This window comes from Pongo pygmaeus, chromosome 9 (genome assembly GCF_028885625.2).
Source record: "Pongo pygmaeus isolate AG05252 chromosome 9, NHGRI_mPonPyg2-v2.0_pri, whole genome shotgun sequence".
NCBI lineage: Eukaryota > Metazoa > Chordata > Mammalia > Primates > Hominidae > Pongo > Pongo pygmaeus.
Window position 1 is genome coordinate 32,311,337 of NC_072382.2, and position 26,827 is coordinate 32,338,163.

Consider the following 26,827-nt stretch of genomic DNA (forward strand, 5'->3'; position numbering starts at 1 on the left):
TTTCCTATCAGTTACTTTCCTAATGTCATTCTAATTTTAAATTCCTTCTTTCCTCCTGTAGAGCCCTTTTAAAGGTGTTCTAGAAAAACTACTAATCAACTTCAAGGTTTATTGAACTTTTGTGTTTTAACATTTAAAATACAATAGAAATGTTTATATTTTCTCACATTTTACTGCACAATACAAAACTGATTGAAATGCATTAAGAAACAACATTTTGTTTTTAAATAAACACTAACAAAATGTTTGGCAAGAGATAACACAATTTATTTAAATATATTCCAACTCAAGATGAAGGCAAGCGGTTTACCTAGAAAGGTTTACATATTTTAGCTATAGTTTTTCATTGAACCATTTTTTTGAAATGTCATTCTTTTCATTCATGCTTCTTTTATCCTCTCTCTTTAGAAGTTCACAGTGTTATATAAGTGAAAAACACGACAGATAGAAACCACCCTAAACATATGGCTTTATGTACATAAAAAATTCAATAATGTTGCCATAACCCCTAATACAGTGTGATCCTTATTTATTTATTATCCAGAATAAACTTCTGTACATATTAAATTCTTCAAGTATATCTAGAGCAGTGCTTGTAAAAGTGAGGTCCCACTGCTAAGTTAATGGCCATCTCTTTGAAGATCACTTCTACCTTCAACACAATTATGGTAGAGTTCTAATAGTTTTTTTAATTTTACATGTATCATACATTCTCAAATATTCCAAAATGCTCAAATAAGCCAAACATATAATTTGATTTACATTTAGTTTAATATTCTCTTTATACAGCACCAGAGGTTAAAAATGGATCTGAGTAACCAAATATTCTCTTTCCTTTATTAGTTAGAGTTTATCATCATTTATTTCTATAACATTAAACCCAAATTGAAGATGAAGACACCCTGGGTCAAATGCTTTCACCTTAAATAAATAAACATTTCATCTACTTCATACTTAAATATCAAGTTGTTTTCCTATAACATACGTTTCTTGGTAACAACTACTGAATCAACTGAGCTGAACACCAACTTCTTATCTTTGAGGACTAGGCAAGTCGGATAGGATTCTCTAGGTTTGCTTTAAAACTTTTAAGAAACCTGGTTGCCAGTTCGTCATCTACCACTCGACTGTCACTTGACATTGTGACTGTTATGAGCTGGCGCTGCTGCAGTTTGGCATTTCCCTCTTCATCCTCAGTGAGCTTCAGCACAGGTCGGAACCTCCCAACCGCCAAAATGCAGGCCTGAGGAGGGTTAATCACTGCAGTAAATTCGTCGATGCCAAACATCCCCAAGTTGGAAATACTAGGGGGAAAAGAAAAAGCTCTGAAGGAGGCATGTCCTTAATCAAAGTCCCCTTTCCGTGAAGCACATATTTTATATATTTTACTAGGCAGTGTAGTAAGGCAAGAAAAAATATATGAGTAATGAAAAAAGGAAACATTATTTACAAATAAATTAATTGTGTACACAGGAAAAATAAGACTATAGATAACTAGTAAAATTAATAAGTAAATTTAGTTAAGTCATCAGTTAGGTCAACAATCCATTTTATATCGAGTCATGTCCCACATAACGAAGGATCACATATAAACGGTGGTCTTATAAGATTATAATGGAGCTCAGGAATTTCTGTTGCCTAGTGGCATCATAGCTGTCATAACATCATATTGCAATTACTTTATTTTAAAAATAAATTTAGTGTAGCCTAAGTGTACAGTGTTTATAAAGTCCACAGTAGTGTATAGTGATGTCCTAAGCCTTCACTCATTCACTGATTCTTCCAGAGCAACTTCTAGTCTTGCAAGCTCCATTCATGGTAAGTGCCCTAAACAGGTGTACCATGTTTTACTTTTTACATTTTTACTGTACATTTTAAAAATGTTTAGATATGTTTAGATACCCAAATACTCATCATTGTGTCACAACTGCTTACGGTATTCAGTAGAGTAACATGCTGTATAGGTTTGTAGTCTAGGAGCAACTGGCTATATCATACAGCTAAGGTGTGTAGCAGCATGTACCATTTAGGTTTGCGTAAGTATACTCTATGATGTTTGCATGATGAAACTGCCTAACAATGCATTTCTCATATCCCCATCATAAAGTGGCACATGACTCTACATACAAGTTGCTATAATTAGAAAATAAAAATTTAAAACAATACCATTTATAATAGTATCAAAAAACAAATACCAAAGAATAAATCTAATGAAACATATACAAGACCTCTACACAGAAAATTATAAAACATAACTGAAAGAAATCAAATAACTGAATACACAATGGTTTCTACCATATTCACAGGTTAGAAGACTGAATACTGTAAGGATGTCAGCTCTCAAATCATCAAAAGACTTAATGCAATCCCAATCAAGATACCAGCAAGGGGTGTGTGTGTGTATGTGAAAAATGGCGGGTGGGTGTGTGTGTGTGTGTGTGAAAAATGGCAAATCAATTTTACAATTTATTTGGAAATATGAAAAGCCAGAAGACAATCTTGAGGGTGAACAAAATTGGAAGACTTCATTACCAGCTATCAAGAGTTGTAGCTTGGTGGTAGTAAACAAAGGATAGACAAACAGGCCAGTGGAAAAAAATAGCACAGAACCAGACCAACACATATATAATCACCTTTTCAATGCTATGAAAAAGGAGAAATCAATATTCAACACATGATACTGGGTAAATTTAGTATCCACATGGGGAAAAAAGAGAACTTTAAACTTCACATTATATACAAAACCCAATTTCAGTTGAATTGTGATCTACATGTGAAAAGTAACGTAAATGCTTTTAGAAGATAACACAGAAGAGTAACTTCATGACTCTGAGATAGGCAAAAATTCCTAACAGAAAACGAACAGTACCAACTACAAAGAAAAATACTGATAAACAGGAATTCATTACAACTCAGAACTTCTGTTCATTTAAAAAAATCACCGGGAGAGTCCCAAAGGCAAGTCACAGAGTGTGAAAGCTATTTGAAACAACATATATCCTACAAAGGTCTGTGTATCCGGAAATAAGAACTATACATCATTTTTTTAAATGGACACCAGATTGCAATGGGTACTTTATCTCATGAATTACCAGATACCCAAAAAGCTGATGAGTGAAAAGTACTCAACATCACTAATTTGCATTTCCCTACAAAGAGTACCACTACACACCCCAAGAATTGTTAAAATTTAAAACCTAACATTATTAAACACTGGCAAGAATGTGGAGCAACGGGAATTCTCAGGACTGTTGGTGGAGGTGTAAATTTGTATAACCATTTGGAAAATTGTTTGGTAGTAGCTGCTAAAGCTTCTAACTTAGGAATTCTACTTTTAGGTCTATACAACAAAAAATGTACATACATTCACTATAAGACACTAATAAGAATGTTCATAGCACCATAATTTGTAATAGCCGTGAACTGGAAGCAACACAAATGCCTATCAACAGTAAAATGAATTCTGGTATATTTATACAATAGAATATTATATGCTGCAATAATAAATAAGTGGTTGTTTCACATAGCAATATAATATTACAGACATTAATATTCGGGGGGTCAGATACTAAAGAATACATATTTATCATTCCATGTTAGTCAATGTCCAACGAACGTTTAGTTCAACACTAATAGGTTCCTATTAGCTTTAATATGAAAGCCTGACTAGTCTGAAGAATATTTGCAGATATTCTATTGTCTAAATAAAGTATTTTTAGCTTAAATTTTAAAAAATATTTCAGATAAATGAAAGGCTGACAGGGACTTTATAAGTCTTAATCTATCTGTTTGATGCTATGGATAATTAAGAGTTTAAATTTTACCTAAAAGATCCTCCTTGGTATTCTTCAGGCAACAATTTTCCATCTCTTGCTTTCTTTGATAGAGCCTGAGAAAAATACAAACAGAATAGGACAACCAACAAAATGTTATACAGTTGATCTTGTCACTTGAAATATTTGTACATCATATACTCTCATCTCTGATATGCCTTGATTTGATTTTATGTTACTTATATAAAAATAATTTTCTCTAATTATAAGAACAAACAAGAGCACAGATAATTCAAGAAACTAAAGCTGTTAATCAAAACTCTAGAAAAATCACTTCCTTTAACAATTTTTCAAATATGGGAATTACCCTGTGTACCATTAATTACTATGCAGAATGCTTTAGAGTTTCCTATATGCACAATGAAATTTTCTATTTTGCCTATAAAACTTTAACAAGAATCCATTCTGATCAATCTAGTGTCTTTTAGTTTTTTTTTTTTTTTTTTTTGAGAAGGAGTCTCACTCTGTCACCCTGGCTGGAGTGCAGTGGCGTGATTATGGCCTACCGCAACCTCCATTTTCCAGGTTCAAGCAATTCTCTTGCCTCAGCCTCCTGAGTAGCTGAGATTTCAGGTACCCACCACCATGCCCAGCTAATTTTTTATATTTTTAGTAGAGACGGGGTTTCACCATGTTGGTCAGACTGGTCTCCAACTCCTGACCTCAAGTGATCCACCCACCTCGGCCTCCCAAAGTGGTGGGATTACAGGTATAAACCACCATGCCTAGCCAATCTGTGTGTTTTAAATAAATTATCCAATGGCAACCAAAGTAGTATACCCACAATCCCACAACCAACATTCCGTTTTTATCTTTCAGAGTTTGCTTCATCTTTATCCACAATCTCACAATGGTTATAAAAAATAAATTTTATATTTAATTGTTCAATATTATATGTATCTTCTGTATTGTCAGCCTTCAGAAATGATTTTTTAATGTCTGTTCCTAAAGACTGCATCTGCCTAATTTACTTGGTTACTTCCCAGTGTTATAATTTGGTTCACAGTTTCTTCTGAATTATTTCAGGTAAATTTTCAGAAGTGGAATTATAGTGCCCTAGAGAATAGACTTGTTTTGGTTCTTGATCCTATAGCTAAATCATTTCCTGAATGAGCTAGTCCAATTTACACTGCCACAAGGAATATACGGATGTACTTGATTCATATCACTCTTGACCATATCGATTTCTAAAAATCTTACAGAAGACAAGACAGATGACACATTAGTTAAATTTTCCTCTCACTTGTACTTGGAATTAACCACATTTCTGTTAATTTTTATTTTTCAGTGCTTAAAAGCAAGGGAACAGAGGTTGAGTCATCATATATAAAAAATTAATAATGAATTAACTTAAGAGGAAGGGTACAGAAAAATGAGGTCACTGTCATTTGGGTAGATAAAATAAATATGGAGTTTACTTAATATTTTGTATTACATAGGCAACATAGGCACTATTACAATCACATTTGATAACTTTAATTCACAGATTATTTAATTTTTAAAAATTGAAAGTCTTTAAAAATATCAAAAATCTAAAAACACATTACTGTTACTGACTGCCAACAGAAACAATTACAGGTGTATGCTATTTGGATGTGGTTATTTATAAAACTATTTGGATTCAAAGTAAAAAATGAGATGAATTTTGACTTATACAGTTCTTGGAATAACGGGAGAGAGAATAATCTACAAAAGCATTTTTCCTCCCTTAAGCAATGTAATTGTTCACATGATTTGAAAAGACACATATATGAACTCTGAAAGGCATTTTTTAAAGGCAGATGATCTCAACATATCCTGATGAATTACCACATAATTACTACAAATGAAAAAAATTCATTTTAATAACTAGATTGCAAGCACACATACTAAAAACAACAACTCTGTAGATCCTAAATACATCAACAGGAAATTCCTGTCAAGGAACTCTAGTAAGAGTCTGAAATAATTATGGAGTCTAAGAAGGATCGTTGGTTTTATAAATTTGTAATCATCACTGGGATCTCCTGGCAATGTGGACTCAAAATCAAAGTACATGTTACCTGAAGCATCCAGCTGAAAGAATAAAAAATGACCACTAAATATTTCTACAATACATCAAATGCTTTGCTAATTCATTAAAAAAAATTTACTGGGTACTTATAAGGTAAACTTCGCCTCTGCCTTTTAATACTGTTATAAGTAATGAAGAATTAAGAATAACATGGGATCCAAGGTGTGTTACTACATTACTTTAGTCAAGGAATACCAACTTGAACTTGGCTGGGGTATGCCTACAGCCCCCACACTGGCATCCTTGGGATTACAGAGGGTCAAGATGTAAATGCGTAGTACAGATGTTCTTAACCTGGGGTTCATGGATGAATCTGCAGAGAGCCACAAACTCTTGAAAAATTAATTTCAATGAAACAGGTTTTACTGAAATTTGTTTTAAAATAAATTCACCAAGCAACTACTGTATCCCAAGCACTCTTCTAGAATTAGATAAATGGCAATCGACAGTGAACATCAGACAGTAGGGAACACAGAAGGGTGAACAAATAAATAAACAAGGTAATTTCAAAGACTAATAAACCATATGAAGACAATAAAACAGGGTAATGAGATAAAGAGTGTTAGGAAACTGTTTCAGCTATGGAAGCTGCAGAAAGCCTAAGAAATTAGCAACTGAACTGAGAAACCAATGATGAAAAAGAGCCAGCCAAGTGACGATCACAGGGAAGTGTGTACTGGATAGTATGTCTCTTAGTGAGAAGCCAGAGCTCAACCTGTCCATGATCCCACAGTCTTTTCAAAAAGACTACTCCTGCCTCACCAGGTAGAGAGCCTTGGTTTCTTTGCTGCAGGTTCTCTTATCCACTGCCTACTTGCTAAGACCACAACCTCACATTCCTTGGGGAATCTTCACTGTTCTTTGGCAGAGTACTCTCCCGTTTGACTCAGGTCTCTTCTTTCTTAACCCTTTTTTTCTCCCAGTTGCATACAGTAGTCCCCCCTTATCTGCAGGGGATACCTCAAAGACCCACAGTAGGTGCCTGAAATGGCAGATAGTACTGAACTCTATACATACAGTCATGTGCTGCATAACGACACTTAAAGACATAAATATATGACAGTGGTCCCATAAGAGTACAATGGAGCTGAAAAATTCCTATCACACAAATACATACCACTGTAGCACTATTTCCTTATACTCTTCAGTACAGTAATAGGCTGTATTGCAGGTTTGTACCATACAAAGCCTAGGCGTGTAACAGGCTATCCCATCCAGGTTTGTCTAAGTACACTCTATGGTGTTCACACAATGACAAAATCGCCTAACCGTGCATTTCTCAGAATGCATCCCTGCCGTGATGCATGACTGTACTATTTTTTCCTACCCATACACAATTATGATAAAGTTTAATTTAAAAATTAAGCACAGTAAGAGATTAACAATAATAATAAAACAGAACAATTATGACTGTAAAAATCATGTGAATGTGGTCTCTCTCAAAATATCTTGTACAGTACTCATCTATTTTCAACTGTGGTTGACCACGGGTAACTGAAACCATGCAAAGTGAAACCTTGGATAAGAGAGAACTACAATATCGCAAATTCCAAACCAAAAGATTGGTCTTACAGACACAGAAAACCAATGATTGTACTCCTTTTCTTCCACCTGGTGAATCAACTAATTATGGTGCATTTGGTATAACTGTTGAGTCCTTAGCTATTCTTCTTGTTAATTTCTGAAAATCCAGGAGCTGCTTCTCAAGTTTTTTTTTTTTTTTTTTTTTTTTTGAGAGAAAACATTACTGATTCCAGAAGGCTGATAACCTGACCTCTATAGTCATACAGTAGTTATGTAACTAGTATGTGAGAAGCAGCAAAGCTGAGTGGTTGGGAGGAGGCTCTAGTCTACAGTCTGATTGGGTTCAGATGCTGGCTACATCACTTAATAAGATTTGGGGCAAATTATTTAACCTCTCTTTTTTCCCATCAGTTGCTTCATCAACCATATCAAATTATTATCTTGTACTTGATAGGGTGGTTTTAAAGAGGATTAATATATATAAAAGGCTTACAGCAAAAACTGGTACAAAGTATGCCCGCTGCTATTATTGTTAGAGTTGTTAAAACTGTTAAACTGTACAAATACTTCTAGAACTTGCATGTCTTTAAACAAGAGGATTACAAATACTATATTCATATATGAATTAGTTTTTTCTCTCTGGTCGGAGCAGATTTTACTCTGGAATTAAAATCATTCTAAATTTTATCTGTTTAAATACATAAACATTCTACTTTCTTAATAAGCCATAGTACAAGGCTTGATGTAGAAATATTGACAAGACTCAAACTGTATAAAATGGCCCTATTCCATAAATAGAACATTTACTGTCTACCCTTTTTGGGGGATGCAGTAAAATATAACCACATTAAAGCACAGGACAGAAAACGCATTTATTACCAAAGGTGACCCACTACTATACTTGGACACTCAGGCAGATGCTGTTTTTTGCTCAGTAAAGCTGAATTCAATATAATCTTGCTTAACTTGGAATTGAGTCAAAACCTGTATTGGACGTGAAGAACACACACACACACACACACACACACACACACACACACACACTCAGGGTTTCTACTTGGTGCATACATATTTTTAATGCCTATTCGTCCACAGCAGCTAAATGAACGTATCTCTATAGAGCCTATCTAAAATATTTAGTTTTTAAGCCACCGTTTAAACAATCCAACATTTAAGTTTTTAAAATAATCACGCTTACAAGATAAACCACTTCAACAAAAAACTAATTTTGCAGGAGCTCAGATCTCTCTCTCTTACACATACACACACACACATATACTTTCTTTCTCTTTCTCTTTCTCTCTCTCTCTCTCGTAAACTACAGAACTATTATGCTAAATAAGCCATGCAAGGTGCCTGTTTCTCATGAGAGGCCTCGGTGTGCTTCAATGTCCCCTTATTTTTTCCGAGTACAACCAAAGGTTATTATATTCATCAGGTTGTTATGCTCTGTACCATGTGACACACTGGCCTGGCATGACAGACCTGCTCAGCAAGAGTACTTCATACAAGAAAGTACTACTTGGGGACCAAACCAAACCCTCCTTTTTGGTAACTGCGGGAGAAAAAGACAAAGGGGAGGTAAGGAAGTGAATGGTTAGACAGGAAAAAAGAAAGGTAAACAGTAAAACCAAGGAGAGAGGTGGTATAATAGAAAGCTCATTAAGCAGTGGCTCTAGAATCAAACTGCCTGGGTTAACTAGTCCTCATTGCCACTGCTTTCTAGCTGTATTGCCTCGGGCAAATTTATCAAAGTTGCTAAAACTCAATCTCCTCAATTTCATGGAGAAGTTAAGGTTCCAACTGTACTGGGTTAATAGGATTAAATGAAGCGCTTAGCCCAGTGACTGGCATAGTGTAAGAACAAGAGTGAAGACAGCAGGGTGGGAAAGAGAAGCAGGTAGAATGAGAAGCTAACAGGGGCAGCCAGAGCTCAGCAAACCCTGAGTCCCTGCTGGGGGTTACAGGAAATGCTCAAGGCCCACCAGAGACCACTACACTCCAAAGCGGTATGACTGCCCTTCCCGTTACTGTGAGGCCCAACTGACAGGCTGGTGAGACTGCCTCCTTACCTCTTAAACTTAGAGTCTTCAGGATGCAAGGAATAGAGAAAGCTAATATAACTACTTAAGAGTTACGTATTATAGCAGTAAATTTGGTAAATTGCTCAGAATCAAGGAAATCTTCCTATAATGGTTAATTTTTAAAATTTAATGTATATAAAAATAAGGAAATTCTAGCTCTACAATAAAGTTCCGTAACATTATAATAGTACTTTATATTTTACAGGTTGTTTCAACACTTAATCTCACTTAACCTTCACAAAAACACAGACACAAGTATTCTCATTGTCGCTGAAAACCCTTAATAAACACAAGGAACATACTATATCTCAGTAAACCAATCTCTATTACTTTGACTTTTGAACTGACCAAATAAATGCTATCTTTCTTTTTTTCTTTTCTTTTTTTTTTTTTTTTGAGATACAGTGTCTTGCTCTGTCATCCAGGCTGGAGTACAATGGCACGATCTCAGCTCACTGTAACCTCTGCCTCCCAGGTTCAAGCAATTCTCATGCCTCCACCACGCGAATAGTTGAGATAACAGGTGTGTGCCACCATGCCCAGCTAATTTTTGTATTTTTAGTAGAGATGGGGTTTCACCATGTTGGCCAGGCTGGTCTCAAATTACTGACCTCAAGTGATCTGCCTGACACAGCCTCCCAAAGTGCTGGGATTACAGGCATGAGCCACCATGTGCAGCCTCATTTTTCAATTAACAATTGCATTTTTATCGCTCAAACACCTTCTGCAAATCTTTTCAAAGAGGACTGAAGAAAGACCTAAAAATACTGATTCTAGTAGGTTCACCTTTAATTATATCGACCTCTAAAATTCCAAGTAAACTCAGTATTTATGGGTATGCTTTTAAAACCAGATTAAGTTGCACATATTTCTTTTGAGCAAGAAGGTCTACACATTTATGTACTGTCAGCTCCCCAAAGAAGTCTTACGTTCTACCTCTTATCTCCCTTATAAATATACAAATTGTTCTACCACTATACATACAACAGGTCCTTGGCAAATGGAAAGATAATCACTTACCCAAATGAATCAGAAATTTTCAATGCAATCACTTTAAGACTTGTGATACTTCTGTCAAAAAATACCCTTGGAAATTACTGAGGCTGTCAAAGCTGCCCTACTGCCTGTGTTCTTGCCTATTTAACGTACTATTTTTTGGTGAAATAAGATTCCTACACATTGGAGTTACAAAAACTGCTTTTCAAGAAATCCTGAAAAAATAAAGTAACTTTGCCTCTGGAACATTACGTCCATTTCTTTTTTGAGATGGAGTCCCATTCTGTTGCCAGGCTGGAGTACGGTGGCACAATCTCGGCTCACTGCAACCTCTGCCTCCTGGTGGTTCAAGTGATTCTTGTTCCTCAGCCTCCCGAGTAGCTGGAATTACAGGCACGCGCCACCACACTCAGCTAATTTTCGTATTTTTAGTAGAGATGGGGTTACACCACGTTGGCCAGGTTGGTCTCAATCTCCTGACCTCGGGATCCACCCACCTCAGCCTCCCAAAGTGCTGGCATTACAGGCGTGAGACATCGTGCCTGGCCGCTAAGTTCTTTTAATGGTCTCAATTTTAAAGAAGAAGTAAATACACTTTAAGAATAAAATGTTATTAATATTGAGGTCCATAGAAATATAGTTTCAGCTTAACTTCAACTTTAAAACCTACCTGATAGAGCATCTTTATGGTTGAATTCTGGACTTTGCAAAATAAAGCTTGTCTTTAGCATGAAGTTGTTCCCTAATTCATTTATAGGTTATCTCTTAATTTTTGAATATTAGATTTTCTTACAATGGGTCATACTTGGATAAAAACTTTAAAAACCTATATATATGTGACAATCACTTGATGAAATAACTCTCCCCTTCACACATACAAAAATCACAGTCTGACTAGATTACGTCACGACTTTATCAGAAAGTAATTATCCAGAAGTATATGCTAACATTTTGAAAGCACACTCTTTCTTAAGACATACCTTTACAGAGTCAGCAATTTCTTGGATACCCTTAGCAGCAGCATCTTTTATGATTGGTGTAAGTAAGCCTTTATCTGTTGCCACAGCCACTGAAATGTCAATAAATGGCAGTTGCTTTGGGCCCTCTCCATCCCAGCTTACATTAACATCTGGCATTTGCTAGAAATAGAAAAAAAAATGTTACTAAAAAAGCAGCTTTAGACCAAGGCAGTTACAGAAAAATAAAATCATTGTGCATTTTCCAAAGTGAACATAGCTAGATAAGAGGAAATAAATAAAAATTTGATTTGAAAAAATGGTTTGGAGTTCTGTGTCAATTATCTTTTATGTTTGCCAAGAATAATTAAACATACCACCTTTTTGAAGCAAGTTTGAAGAAATTCTGATGAGGTACATGTTTTGATCTCTTTATATCATGGTGGGGAGAAAAGGGCTTTCTTTCCTGATTGCAAGGTTATTTAATGTCTGTTGTACTTCCTACCTCATATGATAACGAACATGATCTTGAGGGGAGGAGGAGAGTGGAAACAGGTAATAATATTACATCACATTATTCCTTACTTTCTAGCCCAGCTCTGGGATATATATCAGCAGGCCCTCAATACATTACTTCCCTATTTAAAATAAATTTCTGTTCCATTGGTCTATATCTCTGTTTTGGTACCAGTACCATGCTCTTTTGGTTACCGTAGCCTTGTAGTATAGTTTGAAGTCAGGTAGCATGATGCCTCTAGCTTTGTTCTTTTGGCTTAGGATTGACTTGGCAATGCAGGCTCTTTTTTGGTTCCATATGAACTTTAAAGTAGTTTTTTCCAATTCTGTGAAGAAACTCATTGGTAGCTTGATAGGGATGGCATTGAATCTATAAATTACCTTGGGCAGTATGGCCATTTTCACAATATTGATTCTTCCTACCCATGAGCATGGAATGTTCTTCCATTTGTTTGTATCCTCTCTTATTTCATTGAGCAGTGGTTTGTAGTTCTCCTTGAAGAGGTCCTTCACGTCCCTTGTAAGTTGGATTCCTAGATATTTTATTCTCTTTGAAGCAATTGTGAATGGGAGTTCACTCATGATTTGGCTCTCTGTTTGTCTGTTATTGATGTATAAGAATGCTTGTGATTTTTGCACATTGATTGTGTATCCTGAGACTTTGCTGAAGTTGCCTATCAGCTTAAGGAGATTTTGGGCTGAGAGGATGGGGTTTTCTAGATATACAATCATGTCATCTGCAAACAGGGACAATTTGACTTCCTCTTTTCCTAACTGAATACACTTTATTTCTTTCTCTTGCCTGATTGCCCTGGCCAGAACTTCCAACACTATGTTGAATAGGAGTGGTGAGAGAGAGCATCCCTGTCTTGTGCCAGTTTTCAAAGGGAATGCTTCCAGTTTTTGCCTATTTAGTATGATATTGGCTGTGGGTTTGTCATAAATAGCTCTTATTATTTTGAGATACGTCCCATCAATACCTAATTTATTGAGAGTTTTTAGCATGAAGGGTTGTTGAACTTTGCCAAAGGCCTTTTCTGCATCTATTGAGATAACCATGTGGTTTTTGTCTTTGTTTATATGCTGGATTACATTTATTGATTTGCGTATATTGAACCAGCCTTGCATCCCAGGGATGAAGCCAACTTCATCGTGATGGATAAGCCTTTTGATGTGCTGCTGGATTCTGTTTGCCAGTATGTTATTGAGGATTTTTGCATCAATGTTCATCAAGGATATTGGTCTAAAATTCTCTTTTTTTGTTGTGTCTCTGCCAGGCTTTGGTATCAGGATGATGCTGGCCTCATAAAATGAGTTAGGGAAGGATTCCCTCTTTTTCTATTGATTGGAATAGTTTCAGAAGGAATGGTACCAGCTCCTCCTTGTACCTCTGGTAGAATTCGGCTGTGAATCCATCTGGTCCTGGACTTTTTTTAGTTGGTAAACTATTAATTATTGCCTCAATTTCAGAGCCTGTTATTGGCCTATTCAGAGATTCAACTTCTTCCTGGTTTAGTCTTGGGAGGGTGTACGTGTCGAGGAATTTATCCATTTCTTCTAGATTTTCTAGTTTATTTGCATAGAGGTGTTTATAGTATTCTCTGATGGTAGTCTGCATTTCTGTGGGATTCGTGGTGATATCGCCTTTATCATTTTTTATTGCATCTATTTGATTCTTCTCTCTTTTCTTCTTTATTAGTCTTGCTAGCAGTCTATCAATTTTGTTGATCTTTTAAAAAAAAACAGCTCCTGGATTCATTGATTTTTTGAAGATTTTTTTGTGTCTCTATTTCCTTCAGTTCTGCTCTGATCTTAGTTATTTCTTGCCTTCTGCCAGCTTTTGAATATGTTTCCTCTTGCTTCTCTAGTTCTTTTAGTTATGATGTTAGGGTGTCAATTTTAATAATGCTGCATATCTACAACCATCTGATCTTTGACAAACCTGACAAAAACAAGAAATGGGGAAACGATTCCCTATTTAATAAATGGTGCTGGGAAAACTGGCTAGCCATATGTAGAAAGCTGTAACTGGATCCCTTCCTTACACCTTATACAAAAATTAATTCAAGATGGATTAAAGACTTACATGTTAGACCTAAAACCATAAAAACCCTAGAAGAAAACCTAAGCAATACCGTTCAGGACATAGGCATGGGCAAGGACGTCATGTCTAAAACACCAAAAGCAATGGCAACAAAAGCCAAAATTGACAAATGGGATCTAATTAAGCTAAAGAGCTTCTGCACAGCAAAAGAAACTACCATCAGAGTGAACAGGCAACCTACAGAATGGGAGAAAATTTTTGCAATCTACTCATCTGACAAAGGGCTAATATCCAGAATCTACAATGAACTCAACCAAATTTACAAGAAAAAAACAAATAACCCCATCAACAAGTAGGTGAAGGATATGAACAGACACTTCTCAAAAGAAGACATTTATGCAGCCAAAAAACAGATGAAAAAATGCTCATCATCACCGGCCATCAGAGAAATGCAAATCAAAACCACAATGAGATACCATCTCACACCAGTTAGAACGGCGATCGTTAAAAAGTCAGGAAACAACAGGTGCTGGAGAGGATGTGGAGAAATAGGAACACTTTTACACTGCTGGTGGGACTGTAAACTAGTTCAACCATTGTGGAAGTCAGTGTGGCGATTCCTCAGGGATCTAGAACTAGAAATACTGTTTGACCCAGCCATCCCATTACTGGGTATATACCCAAAGGATTATAAATCATGCTGCTATAAAGACACATGCACACGTATGTTTATTGTGGCACTTATTTACAATAGCAAAGACTTGGAACCAATCCAAATGTCCAACAATGATAGACTGGATTAAGAAAATGTGGCACATATACACCATGGAATACTACGTAGCCATAAAAAATGATGGCTTCATGTCCTTTGTAGGGACATGGATGGAGCTGGAAACCATCATTCTTTGCAAACTATCACAAGGACAAAAAACCAAACACCACATGTTGTCACTCATAGGTGGGAACTGAACAATGGGAACACATGGACACAGGAAGGGGAATATCACACACCAGGGCCTGTTGTGGGGTCGGGGGATGGGGGAGGGATAGCATTTGGAGATATACCTAATGTTAAATGAGTTGTTACTGGGTGCAGCACACCAACATAGCACATGTATACATATGTAACTAACCTGCATGTTGTGCACATGTACCCTAAAACTTAAACTATAATAATAAAAAAAAAAGATTTCATCAAATGACGAAATGCCTGGAAACCCTGCCTATTAATAATGTTGCCCTGTATCACAGGTGAAAATGATGCTGAAAAACAGAAACTGAAAACAAATTTCTGTTCTCAAAAATTCTTTGTTTTCTAAAGAAAAAGATCCAGGCCTCCTAGCATGTCATTTAAGCATGGCAATATACAATTTGATTCCACTCTATCTATCCCATTTTACTTGTGACCACTCCCCTGAGATGAATTTTCCACTTGGCTCACTGTCATGCTACGCTCATTTCCATTTCAAGGCTACCTTCACACTGCTTTTCAATTGCTCTTCCATTTTTCCATCTTTCAAGGCTTAGTTCCTTCACTCATTCAACAATATCACTATGTTAAAAGAATAAAGTCCCAAACCCTCAGAAGATTTGAAATTCTTCATAGACAACACTAAAGTAAAAGAGAAACTAAACAAAACCCTCATGAATGAAGAATATCTGGCAAATAAATTTAATTACAAAATGTAAAGAAGACTTATGGGACACGGTCAAAGTTGTATTAAAAATCTATTATCTTAGGGCAATCCGCTCGGGTTCCCTTCCATGCTGTGGAAACTTTGTTCTTTTGCTCTTCACAATAAATCTTGCTGCTGCTCAAAAAAAAAAAAGAAACTATCTTAAACCTTATTAAAAAAAATTAAAATGAATTACACATTCAAGTTTTCTGACTAAAATGAATCTAAGGAAATGAAGGAAAAAATACATAACAAAACAATACAAGCTAAGAATATATAAATATGCAATAGAAGTGAGATAGAGTTCAGAATAACCCCAGGCACTGAGGATGTTAAAATAATTATAAGAAACAAATTTAAATGACTCTAGGCTAGTAAGTTTGGGAATCTAAATTAAATGAGTGATTTTCTGGGAAAATATAAGCTTTTAAAATTGATTTTTTAAAAAAGCTGAAAATTAAAACAGATCAGTAATTATGGTGAAAGAATAAAAAAAAAGGGAAAGCTGCCAAGATCCCCTCCTCAAAATAGAAGCAGGTTCAGATATTTTTACTGGTGAATTCTATGAAACTAGAAAATATTAAAAATTATATAATATTGAAATGTGTACAGAGGAAAGAAAAGAAGAAATAATCCAAATTCATTTAATGAAGCCAATGATTAGGGAAAAAAGGTCTGATAATGTTGGCACAAAATTTAAATTACCACTTATGACTCTGGATACAAAAATTATCCAATGAAATATTAACAAATAGCTTATGCCCATTAGAGATTTATTTCAGGAGTACAAAAATGATTCACAATTAATGATATTAATCACAATAAGTCAATTAATAATTAAATCATTAATATAATTCAAAATATTTCATCAAAAGAGAAAAGTTATATGAATAATTAGATAATGCTGAAAAGGCATGCTTTTTAAGTTCTGTATTAATGTATTTTTCAGAATACAGAGTGCTAACCATTACACCATGGAACCCTCCTTATTAATGTATCTTTCAAGAAATAAAAACAAGTTAATTATAAATGTACTTTAAATACAGTCTGTTAACAAGCAGTGATCCCAGAAAATAGCCTCATTACAGAAAGGAGGCATGATGAAAAAGAGTGCCAGGCAGGAAGGCAGGAAGGCAGGAAGCCTGGGTTCTAGATTTACATCTCCAGCCAGCTAGGTTTACATCACCTCCACTGAACTGCAGGCTTATATGTTCACCTGCCCTCCTGCCACCTCCACTGGAATATCTGTTAGGCTCCTCAAATTTAACATGTCTAAAACCAAACTCTAGATTCCTTACCCCAAAGCTATACCCCTCCCAGTTTTCCCAATCTTAGTACATGGAAAACTCATTCCTCCCATTGCTTGGGCCAAAATGCTTGTTTCTCTTTCTCACACCCCATATCCAATCCACCAGCAAATCCTGTTGGCTCTACTTTTGAAACATAACCCAAATCTCCACTTCACCCTAGCTCCATTTGCTACCACATTTGTCCAAGCCACTGTCATCTTCTAAAGCCTCCCAGGGGAGCTCATCGTCTCCTCCCTTGCCTCTCCACAGGCCACATTCTACACAGCACCCAGGGCAGCCTCTCCTTTTCGTTTCTAAAGTATAAGTCAGATCACATTAGTTATTTGTTCAAAACCCTCCAAAGGCTTCCTTCTCACCCATAATAAAATCCCTAGTCCTCACCATGTCCAACAAGGACTCATGTACTTGGGTTCCCCTTCATGCTCTCCCACTGTTATTTAAATCTTATCTCCCACCTCTCCACTCTAGGCATATTCCACCCTCAGCACCACATCTTTGGTTAATGCGATCCTCTGCTTGCAGCCTTGGTGTTTGCTGGTCCCTCTGTGTGGAATGCACTTTTACCACATACCTATGTGGCTCACTCCCTCTGTTTTCTCAGGCCGTATCTAAATTATCGCCTTGTCAGAGAGGCTTCCCTCGCTTCCCTTTTGAAAAAGCACCCCTAGTTACTTTGTCCCCTTATCCTTTCTTTTTCTTCTCAGCACTTTCACCATCTGACGTATAATAGTTTGTCTCCTCCAACTAGAATGTAAGCCCCGGGGACAACAGAAATCAATTTTTTGTTTACTGCTCTAATGCCTAGAATAAATGGTTTTTATTCTGCTCTAATTCATTGTGAGCCCTTTTGATTTACAGTTTCTTCATTAGTAAAATGAGGGAGATCAAATGATAGGATATTTTTAGCAAGACAATTATAAAATTTTTGTGATTTAAAAATAAGAGTTCTATTTGTCATTGTAAAAATTCCACGACATGAAACTACTTAAGAAGACAAAATCATTTGAAGTCTGCTACTTACTTTAAGGGTAACAGCTGCTGCCTTGATGATAAAGTCATTTACTGATACTTTAATGTCATCTGAAAGAAAAATAAGCTTAGTAAAATTAGTATTCCTAATATAACTTTAACATTGACCATTACAATTTCAAACTTGTAAATTACGGAATGTACTGACAAACAATGATAAAAAATTACAGGCTTTTGTTTGCTTAGTCAATAAGGTTCCCATGATTAGAAAAACTTGCATTATATGAGGTCCTGGATAAATAATATTAACCATGAATGTAAGTTTACTTCTGGGCCTTGGTTATCAATTTTTTAAATTGCTTAGATATCATACACAAGAACCTGAAGGACCCATTACAAGCACAATCAGAAAAAAAGAACTAACTCCTATGTCTTGAAAAAGACAAATGGTCTCTCTGTGGTGTGTGCAGTCAGGAAGTTTACAAGATGATTCATTTTCTTCCTCGTTCTTTTCAAATGCCCTTATTCTCTGTATGCTTTATAATATATTGATTATACTAGAACAGTGATACATGTAAGAACTTTATATAAACAGTTATATATACACATATGGGAAAGTGTTCGAAAATTTCTTTTTACTAATGGGGTGTAGGTGAAAAAAAATTTAACTGCTTTTTAACTTAACAAAACAGGATATAACAAAAGCCAAAGATGAAGCAATGCTGGCATAGGTCCTAGTGTGATTAATAAAATGAGGTTCTCCATCCATAGTTTTACAGTGAATGCATTTGAATCAATTTCTTTCCAGTATATATAATGATTTTAAGATAAAGCTGGGGTCCTCCCACTTCCTACAGAGCTGATCATAACTAAAGTATTTGTTTATGTCTTTGCATTTGCCACTGGGTATAACAGTGTTGGAAAATGTAAACAACACTTGATTCTTTCTTGAAAGAGCTTATAGAAAAAGACTTTAAGATCTAGATCTAGTCAATGGTATGAGGCGAAAAACCTATCCTATTACTGAAGTATCATGGAATTTTAGGTGAATAACAGCTCATTCCAAAGGCATCCTGGAGACTTCAGAAAGGGATTAGATGAATTACCATAAACCTAAATACTGTCAAACTGCCACGATAACCATCAGCTGCAAAGTATCAAAGCTCCTCTAATTCAGAATTCCAGAAATATATAAACATTTTTGCTTAAAACCCCTTTAGGAATAGAAATATAAATGGACTTACAGTGCTTACAGGCTTTTAATGATAACCACATAGGAAGATTTGGTCTGTGCAAATTCAAATGTAACAGTTCATGAACTTACTCTGCTAAGCTTTCATGGCTCCCTCAGCCTTCTCCTCACTTTATCTACTTACCCACAGGTATTCACAGTGAAGACTTCTAAAACCATCCAAACCTACCACCTAAGTCCACAGTCCTCCCTTAAAATTTTGTATTCAGCATACTCCAACATTTAGGAACATTCTTGAGTTGAATGAAATATATTCTTTTACTGGCTCCTATGTCACTATACTCTCCTGGTTTTCTTCCACTTTCTGCCCACTCACTCATTTTTATTCCTTTCCTCTCAATGTTGGCAGCTCCCCAGGCTGGAAGTTCCAGTTCCAATTCCAAGGTTTTGATACCATTTATATAATGATGACTCTTCCAAATTCTACCTCTAATTCTGAGATACTGAGGCTTCAGACTTATATATCCAACTTCTCACATAAAATTTCTACTTGCATCGCTTACAAGCATCTCAAATCTAACATGTGTAAAGTAGGTTTCTCTTTGAATTCCTTTATTTTTAACTCTTTATAATGGAGATTTTCCAAACATATTGAAAGGAGATGTTGTTATATTTACTGAGTAGAAAACAGTTTGTAAGGTAATATCAAACATTCTCATTTACACATTGTCAAGACAGAAAAGCAAAGTGTGAAGCATGCATACAGAATGTTATATATTGTAACTTTATATGAGAAAGAGGAGTGAAGATAGATAATGTGGGGTGTAAAGATTTGTAAGAAAATTCCTAATTACAAGGGTGTACCAAAACCGGACCATGCAAAGATAAAAAACTAATCCATATCTCCTCTGAAATATTACTGTTTTCTGCCTTATCAGAGTAAGAAAACAGGAAAGTGATTTCCATATTAACCTCTATATCATGACTAAGCAAGTATGATCTGAGAACTACAGGAGTGTTTCCAGGGTTCATTTTTTAGAAACCTAGCACTTTCTTTAAAATAGCTTTTCATTTAGTTCCTTGAACTTTTAAAAGCTCTCAAGTTGTCTTTATATGAAATCTTGAAACTCTGTATATAAACTAATAAAAGTCCTGCTTTCACCTGGGATGTAGAAAGTTGCAAAAGAAAGCTGTTCCTATCCTGACAGGGTGAAAGAAAAAGCAGGATAAATTACAAAATCATAACTTTTCTTGAGCCCATTAGGGATCGGAGGTTACAAAGCAAACAGGTGAACTGAATGCCAAAGAGTGATAATCCACTCAGAGGAGAGACAAACACAGGAAGTAAATACCCACTGTCAGAGTACAGGAGTAAAGAGGGCAGAGTATGGTACAACATGCATAAACAGATGGCGACTAGCAGCAGAGAAATGGAAACTAAAAAAACATTCAATTGGAAATCCAGAGGGGAAAATCCACGCTAACCAAGATAAAAAATATATATTCTGCTAAGCTTTGCAGACACAGCTAAGAAAAGAAATCAGTGAACTTGAAGCTAGGTAAACAAAAATTATCCAATATGAAACATAAAGAGAAAAAAGAATGAACAAAAAGAATAGAGCATTTAAGAGCTTTGGACAATTCAAAAAGTCTAACATTTAAAATTGGAGCCCCAAAGAGAAACCACATGGAACAGAAGATAGCATTAAAAATAACTGGAAATTTTTCACAATTAAAGGAAGACAACAAACCATACATCTAAGAAGCTGAGAGAAACCCAAACAGTAAATACAATAGAAAAAAAAAAATCTAGGCATACAGTAGCCAAATTGGTAATGGAGAAAATCTTGAAAGCAACCAGACAGGGGGAAAACATCATATACAACGGAACAAATACTAAGAATGGCAGCAGACATTCTAAGACAGAAAATAAAGAAATAGTATCTTTATTTAAAGAACTGAAACAAAAACCCTATTAACTGAAAAATCTATATCCAGCAAAAATACTTCTTAAAAATGATGAAGATATATCCATTAGGGTGACTACTATCAAAAAACAGAAAATAACAAGTATTGGCAAAAATGTGGAGAAATTTCAACTTTTGTGCACTTCATTTTTGTTTTTGGAGACAGGTCTTGCTCTATCAGCCAGGCTGGAATGAAGTGCTGCAATTATAGCTCACTGTAACCTCCAACTCCTGGGCTCAAGCAATCCTCCCACCTCAGTCTCCCAAGTAGCTGGGACTACAGGCATATGCCATCTGCCTGACTAGTTTTTCAATTTTTTTGTAGAGATAGGGTCTCGTTCTGTTTCTCAGGCAGGTCTCGAACCCCTGTCCTCAGCCTCCCAAAGTGCTAGGATTACAGGGATGAGCCATCATGCCTGACCCATTGGTGCACCATTAGTGGGAATGCAAAATGGCACAGCCACTAAGGAAAACAGTATAGTAGCTCCTTAAAAAATTAAAAATAGAATTATCATATAATCCAGTAATTCCACTTCTGGGGATATACCTAAAATATTTGAAAACAGAGACACAAACAGATATTTGTACAGCCATGTTCATAGCAGTATTATTCACAATAGCCAAAAGGTAAAAACAACCTAATGTATTTATCCATTAACACATGAATTAACAAAGTAGGGTATATACATACAATGGAACATTGTTCAGCCTTAAAAAGGAAATTTTGATACATTCTGCAACATGCATGAACCCTGAAGACATAACGCCAAGTGGAATAAGCCAGTCACAAAAGGACAAGTACTATATGATCCCACTAATATGATGTACTTAGAATCATCAAATTTATAGGAACAGATAGAAGAATGGTGGTTGTCAGGGGTGGTGGGAAAGAGGAATGAAGAGTATACAGAGTTTCCATTTTGCAGGATGAAAAACGTTCTGTATATGAATGGTGGTAATGGTTGCAAACAATGTAAATGTACTTAATGTCAATGAACTAACTACACTGAAAATGGTAAGACTCATGTTATATATTCAACTACACTTTAAAAAATTGTTTTAAAAAGGAAAAATGTGAAAGACAAAATAGACTTTTTCAGACAAAAACTGAGAAAATTTATTGTCAATCTGTACTATAAGAAGCATTAAAAGAAGTTCTTTGGGTAGAAGAAGTAAAATAGCAGACAGCACTTTAATTCTATAGAAAGAAATGAAAAAAAGTACAGATAAATATAAAAGACATTTTTTCCCTCATTTTAAAACTCCAAAAGAGTTGATTTGCTAAAGCAAAAAACATTAAACATGTATTCTGGGGCTTACATCATATATAGAAGTAAAACATGACAAAAGCAGTACAAAATATGACAGGGAGGAAGTGCAAGTATATAGTTATGAGGTTCTTATATTAAACATGGAGTGGGGTGTAATACAATTTGAAGCCAGGCTGTGATAAATTAAAGAATTATATTGTAAACCCTATGAAAACCATTGCAAAGCAGATAAGAAGAGAAAAAAGAAGATAAAATGAATAAATACAATAGAATGATAACAAAATAAAAAACCAAAAACATAAGGAAAGAAGAATAAAAGAGGTGGGACAAAGAGAATGCAAAGAGAGAACAAAATGGTAGATTTAAATCCAACTATCCCATTAAATGTGAGTGGTCTAAACAGCTTAAGAGACTAAAGAATTGGATAAAATAGCAAGAACCAACTACATGCTGCCTTCAAGAAACCTATTTAAATAAACATATTTACATTTAAAAAGTAAAAAGATGCAAAAAGATATACTATAGAAACACGAGTCAAAGAAATCTGTAGTGGCTACAGATGTGATAAAGAAGGCTTGAGGATAAGGAATATTACAAGGAATAGATAAGGACATGACATAATGACTAGTCTGTTCAAGAAAACAAAATTCCTGTGTATGTGGCCAATAACAGATCTTCAGGATACATGAAGCAAAAACTGACAGAGCTGAAAGGAGAAACTACAAATAAACAATTATAATGAGGAATATCAACACTGCTCTCAAAAGACATAAACAACACTATTAAGCAGCTTGGCCTGACATTTATAGAACATTCCCTTACAAAAATAAAAAAATTCTTTTCAAGAACACATACCAAGATAAACCATACTATAAACATAAAATAAATATCAACAAATTTAAGAAAACTGAAATCATATAAAGTGTGTTCTCTAAACACAATGTAGTTAAGCTAGAAATCATAAAAGAGAAATGAATAGTCCTCAAATATTTTGAAATTAAGTGCACACTTATAAATAACTCATTGATCAAAGAAATCACAAAAGAAATAAATGAGAAAACATTTTCAATTGAATAAAAGGAAAAATAATGCCAGGCGTGGTGGCTCACGCCTGTAATTTCAGCACTTTGGGAGGCCCAGGTGGGTGGATCACTTGAGGCCAGGAGTGTGAGACCAGCGTGGCCAACATGCTAAAACCCCGTCTCTAGTAAAAATACAAAAAATTAGCCAGGCATGGTGGTTTGTGCCTGTAATCCTAGCTACTCAGGGCACTGAGGCATGAGAATCATTTGAACCCAGGAGGCGGTGGTTGAAGTGAACCGAGATCGCACCACTGCACTCCAGCCTGGGTGACAGAGCAAGACCCTGTCTCAAAAAGAAAAAAAAAAAAAAAATCAACATTTGTGGGATACAGCTAAAGCAGTGCTTAAAGATAATTCAAGAGTATTATATGCTTATATTAAAAAATAGAGGTCTCAAATAAATGATCCAAGTTTTCACCTTAAGAAACTAGAAATAAAAGAGCAAAGTAAACTGAAAACAAAGAGAAAAAAAAAATAAAGAATAGAAATCAATGAGATCAATATCACAGAAATACTAGGTAAGTTAATAAAACCAAATGCCGGTTCTTTGAAGAGATGGAGATCAATAGAACTGATAATCCTTTAGTCAGAGTGATCTAGAGAGTAAAACACACAAATTACTAATGTCAAAAACAGAAACATTACTTCAGATAAAATGACAGTATAATAAGGTAATGCAGTAAATAACTTTATGCCAATAAATCTAGTGACTTAGATGACACAAACAAATTTCTTGACAGACACAAACTACCAAAATTCATTCAAGAAAAAAAAGCTGCATACATTTTTAAAATAAAATTCATAGTTAAAAACCTTCCCATAAAGAAATTCACTAGTGAATTCTACTAAACAATTAAAAAAGAAATAATACCAATTGTATCCAAACTCTTCCAGAAAATAAAGGAGGAGGAAATGTTTTCCAACCCACTTCACTAGATAAGATAACAAATCCGAAAAAATATCTCCAGAAAAGAAAACTACAGGTTAGCATTTCTCATGGGCATAGGTGTAAAGATTCTAAACAAAATTTTAGAATACAGAATCAAACAATATATGAGAAGGTTAATCATTAAGTGGGTTTTATATGAGGAATACAAAGTTGATTCAACACTTGAAAATCAACCAATGTAATTCACCTTATTAACAGACAGAAAAAGGAAAAGTTATCTGAAAAGATGCACAAAAAGTATTTGACAAAATTCAACATCTATTCATGTTTAAAACTCTCTGCAAGTTAGGAATGGAAATTCTTTCAACCTGAAAATAATATTCTACAAAAAACCTATAGCTAACATAAAAGACTGAATGCTTTTCCCCCAAAATCAAGAACAAGGCAAAAATATCTGCTTTTACCATCTATATTCATTATACCAGAGGTCCTAGTCAGTGCAATAAGACAAGAAAATAATATGAAGGCCATATAGGTCAAAAATAAAGAAATAAAACTATCAGTTCATGCTAAAAAATCTGTATGTCTCTCAGCAACCTTATTTATAATTGATTTTTGGAAGAAATATTACAAATTTAATAATCTGTAAATGCATTCTGAACAAGAAATATAAAATCAAAATTTGCATAAAGAAGAATATCTAAGATATTTATAATCTAACACATCCTTAAAAGTTTTGGATTTTAAACTTAATGAAATGTTGACTGCTTTGTTTAAATACCATACCAAAAGATATTCAAAACAAAAAATAACCATTTGGTCTACACAAATCATTCATGTGTTCTTACAAAAAAATTGACCTACGTAAATGCTAAAGCACACCAAAACATTAAGCCCACTTTTGCTTTTAAAATAACTAACCAACCAAATTATAGTACTTCAGATTTCAGTATCCCTTATTCAAAATACTTGGAATCAGAAGTGTTTCAGATTTTAAAATTTTTTCAGATTTTGTAATATTACATTTACTGTTTTGGCATCTCTAGTCCAAAAATCCAAAATCTGAAAAGCTCCAAGGAGGACTTCCTTTGAGCTTCATGTTGGCACTCAAAAAGTTTCACATCTTGAAGCACTTTGAATTTTTGAATTTTGGGTTGCTCAACCTGTATTTTTAAAGCTCAGTATGTAACAGAGAATTGAACTCAGTAACTGCCTGCTAAATAAATGTTAACTAAATGTATATTATTCAAATATGACAAAGAGGAAATAAAAGCAAGGTAGAACAGAAAGCTTTATTCTGCATAAAGGCAGCTGTGATTTATTTAATACTGTGGAACCAATTCACTTTTTCAAGGAAACCATTGCTAATTTTTTTTCTCTAGCACAAATACACCCAGAATAGAGTGCAAGTACATTATGAAACTGAAATTAAAAGCTACACAATGTAGCTTTTAATTTTATAATTTTATAAAGGATTTCATGAAAGTTAAGTTAGCATGTGTTTTGTATTAAGTAAATTCAATTTTACTAACCTTTGACCAGATCTTGCCTAACTTTTAAAACAGCTCCAAGGTCACAGTCAGCAGTAGCATATGCATGAGGTACAGTACTTTTAGATTCAGTTAATCTCTTGGCAATAACTCTTCGAATATTGCTGGCGGGGATTTCAGTGAATGTGCCCTGCAAAAAGAGCAAAAAGATAGCAACCTGTCTGTTAAACCACAAGTGGAATAGAAAAATAAAACAAAAAAACAAGCAACTTTATAAATGAAATTCATTCTCAATGACCTAACTTATTAATTAAAGATTAATACAAGAAAAGCACTATTAAAATTCTTAGTATAAGGGAAGAATATAAAAAAATCTGAGACGTTTTGGTTTTATAGCATAAAACTACAGAAAAAAGTAATAAAATTCATGTTTCAATTGTGAATGGGATATCTTTGTTACTATGTTTAAGATGATAAAAAAGAAACCTACCAAATAATGAATAATTCCTCCACAGGTGTGTTTGTGTGTGTATATATACATACACACACACATACCACACACACAAGGAGCAATATATGTGTGTGTACATACATACACAGAAAGAGAGAGGAGAGAGAAGACAGACATAGACGTACACCATCTGTAAGCAGCTTTTGTTACAAATATCACTTAATAAAACTGAAATGGGCTGGGCATGGTGGCTCACACCTGTAATCTCAGGATTACTTTGGGAGGCTGAGGCAGGCAGATCATGAGGTCAAGAGTTCAAGACCAGCTTGGCCAACATGGTGAAACCCCGTCTCTACTAAGAATACAAAAATTAGCTGAGTGTGGTGGCGCGTGCCTGTAATCCCCCAGCTACTCAGGAGGCTGAGGCAGGAGAATCACTTGAACCAGGGAGACAGAGGTTGCACTGAGTCAAGATTGCGCCACTGTACTCCAGCCTGGGCAACAGAGCAAGACTGTCTTGGGAA

General features: G+C 35.1%; 1 protein-coding gene across 2 annotated transcripts in view; it reads right to left on the minus strand.

Annotated features, from left to right (window-relative positions):
• Positions 1-245: 245 nt before the first annotated feature.
• Positions 246-26,827, minus strand: part of PDHX (pyruvate dehydrogenase complex component X) — a 76,809-nt gene continuing 50,227 nt past the window's right edge. Inside the window, exons 7-12 of one of the 2 annotated variants that reach the window (XM_063671006.1) lie at positions 25,895-26,042; positions 18,014-18,072; positions 11,471-11,629; positions 10,729-10,871; positions 3,825-3,889; positions 246-1,304 (exon numbers count right to left, since the gene is read on the minus strand). In XM_063671006.1, coding sequence (XP_063527076.1) covers positions 1,258-1,304; positions 3,825-3,889; positions 10,729-10,871; positions 11,471-11,629; positions 18,014-18,072; positions 25,895-26,042 — 621 coding nt within the window. In that variant the 3' untranslated portion in view covers positions 246-1,257. The remainder of the gene's footprint in view (positions 1,305-3,824; positions 3,890-10,728; positions 10,872-11,470; positions 11,630-18,013; positions 18,073-25,894; positions 26,043-26,827) is intronic. The other variant, XM_054438598.2, reaches the window with a different exon arrangement.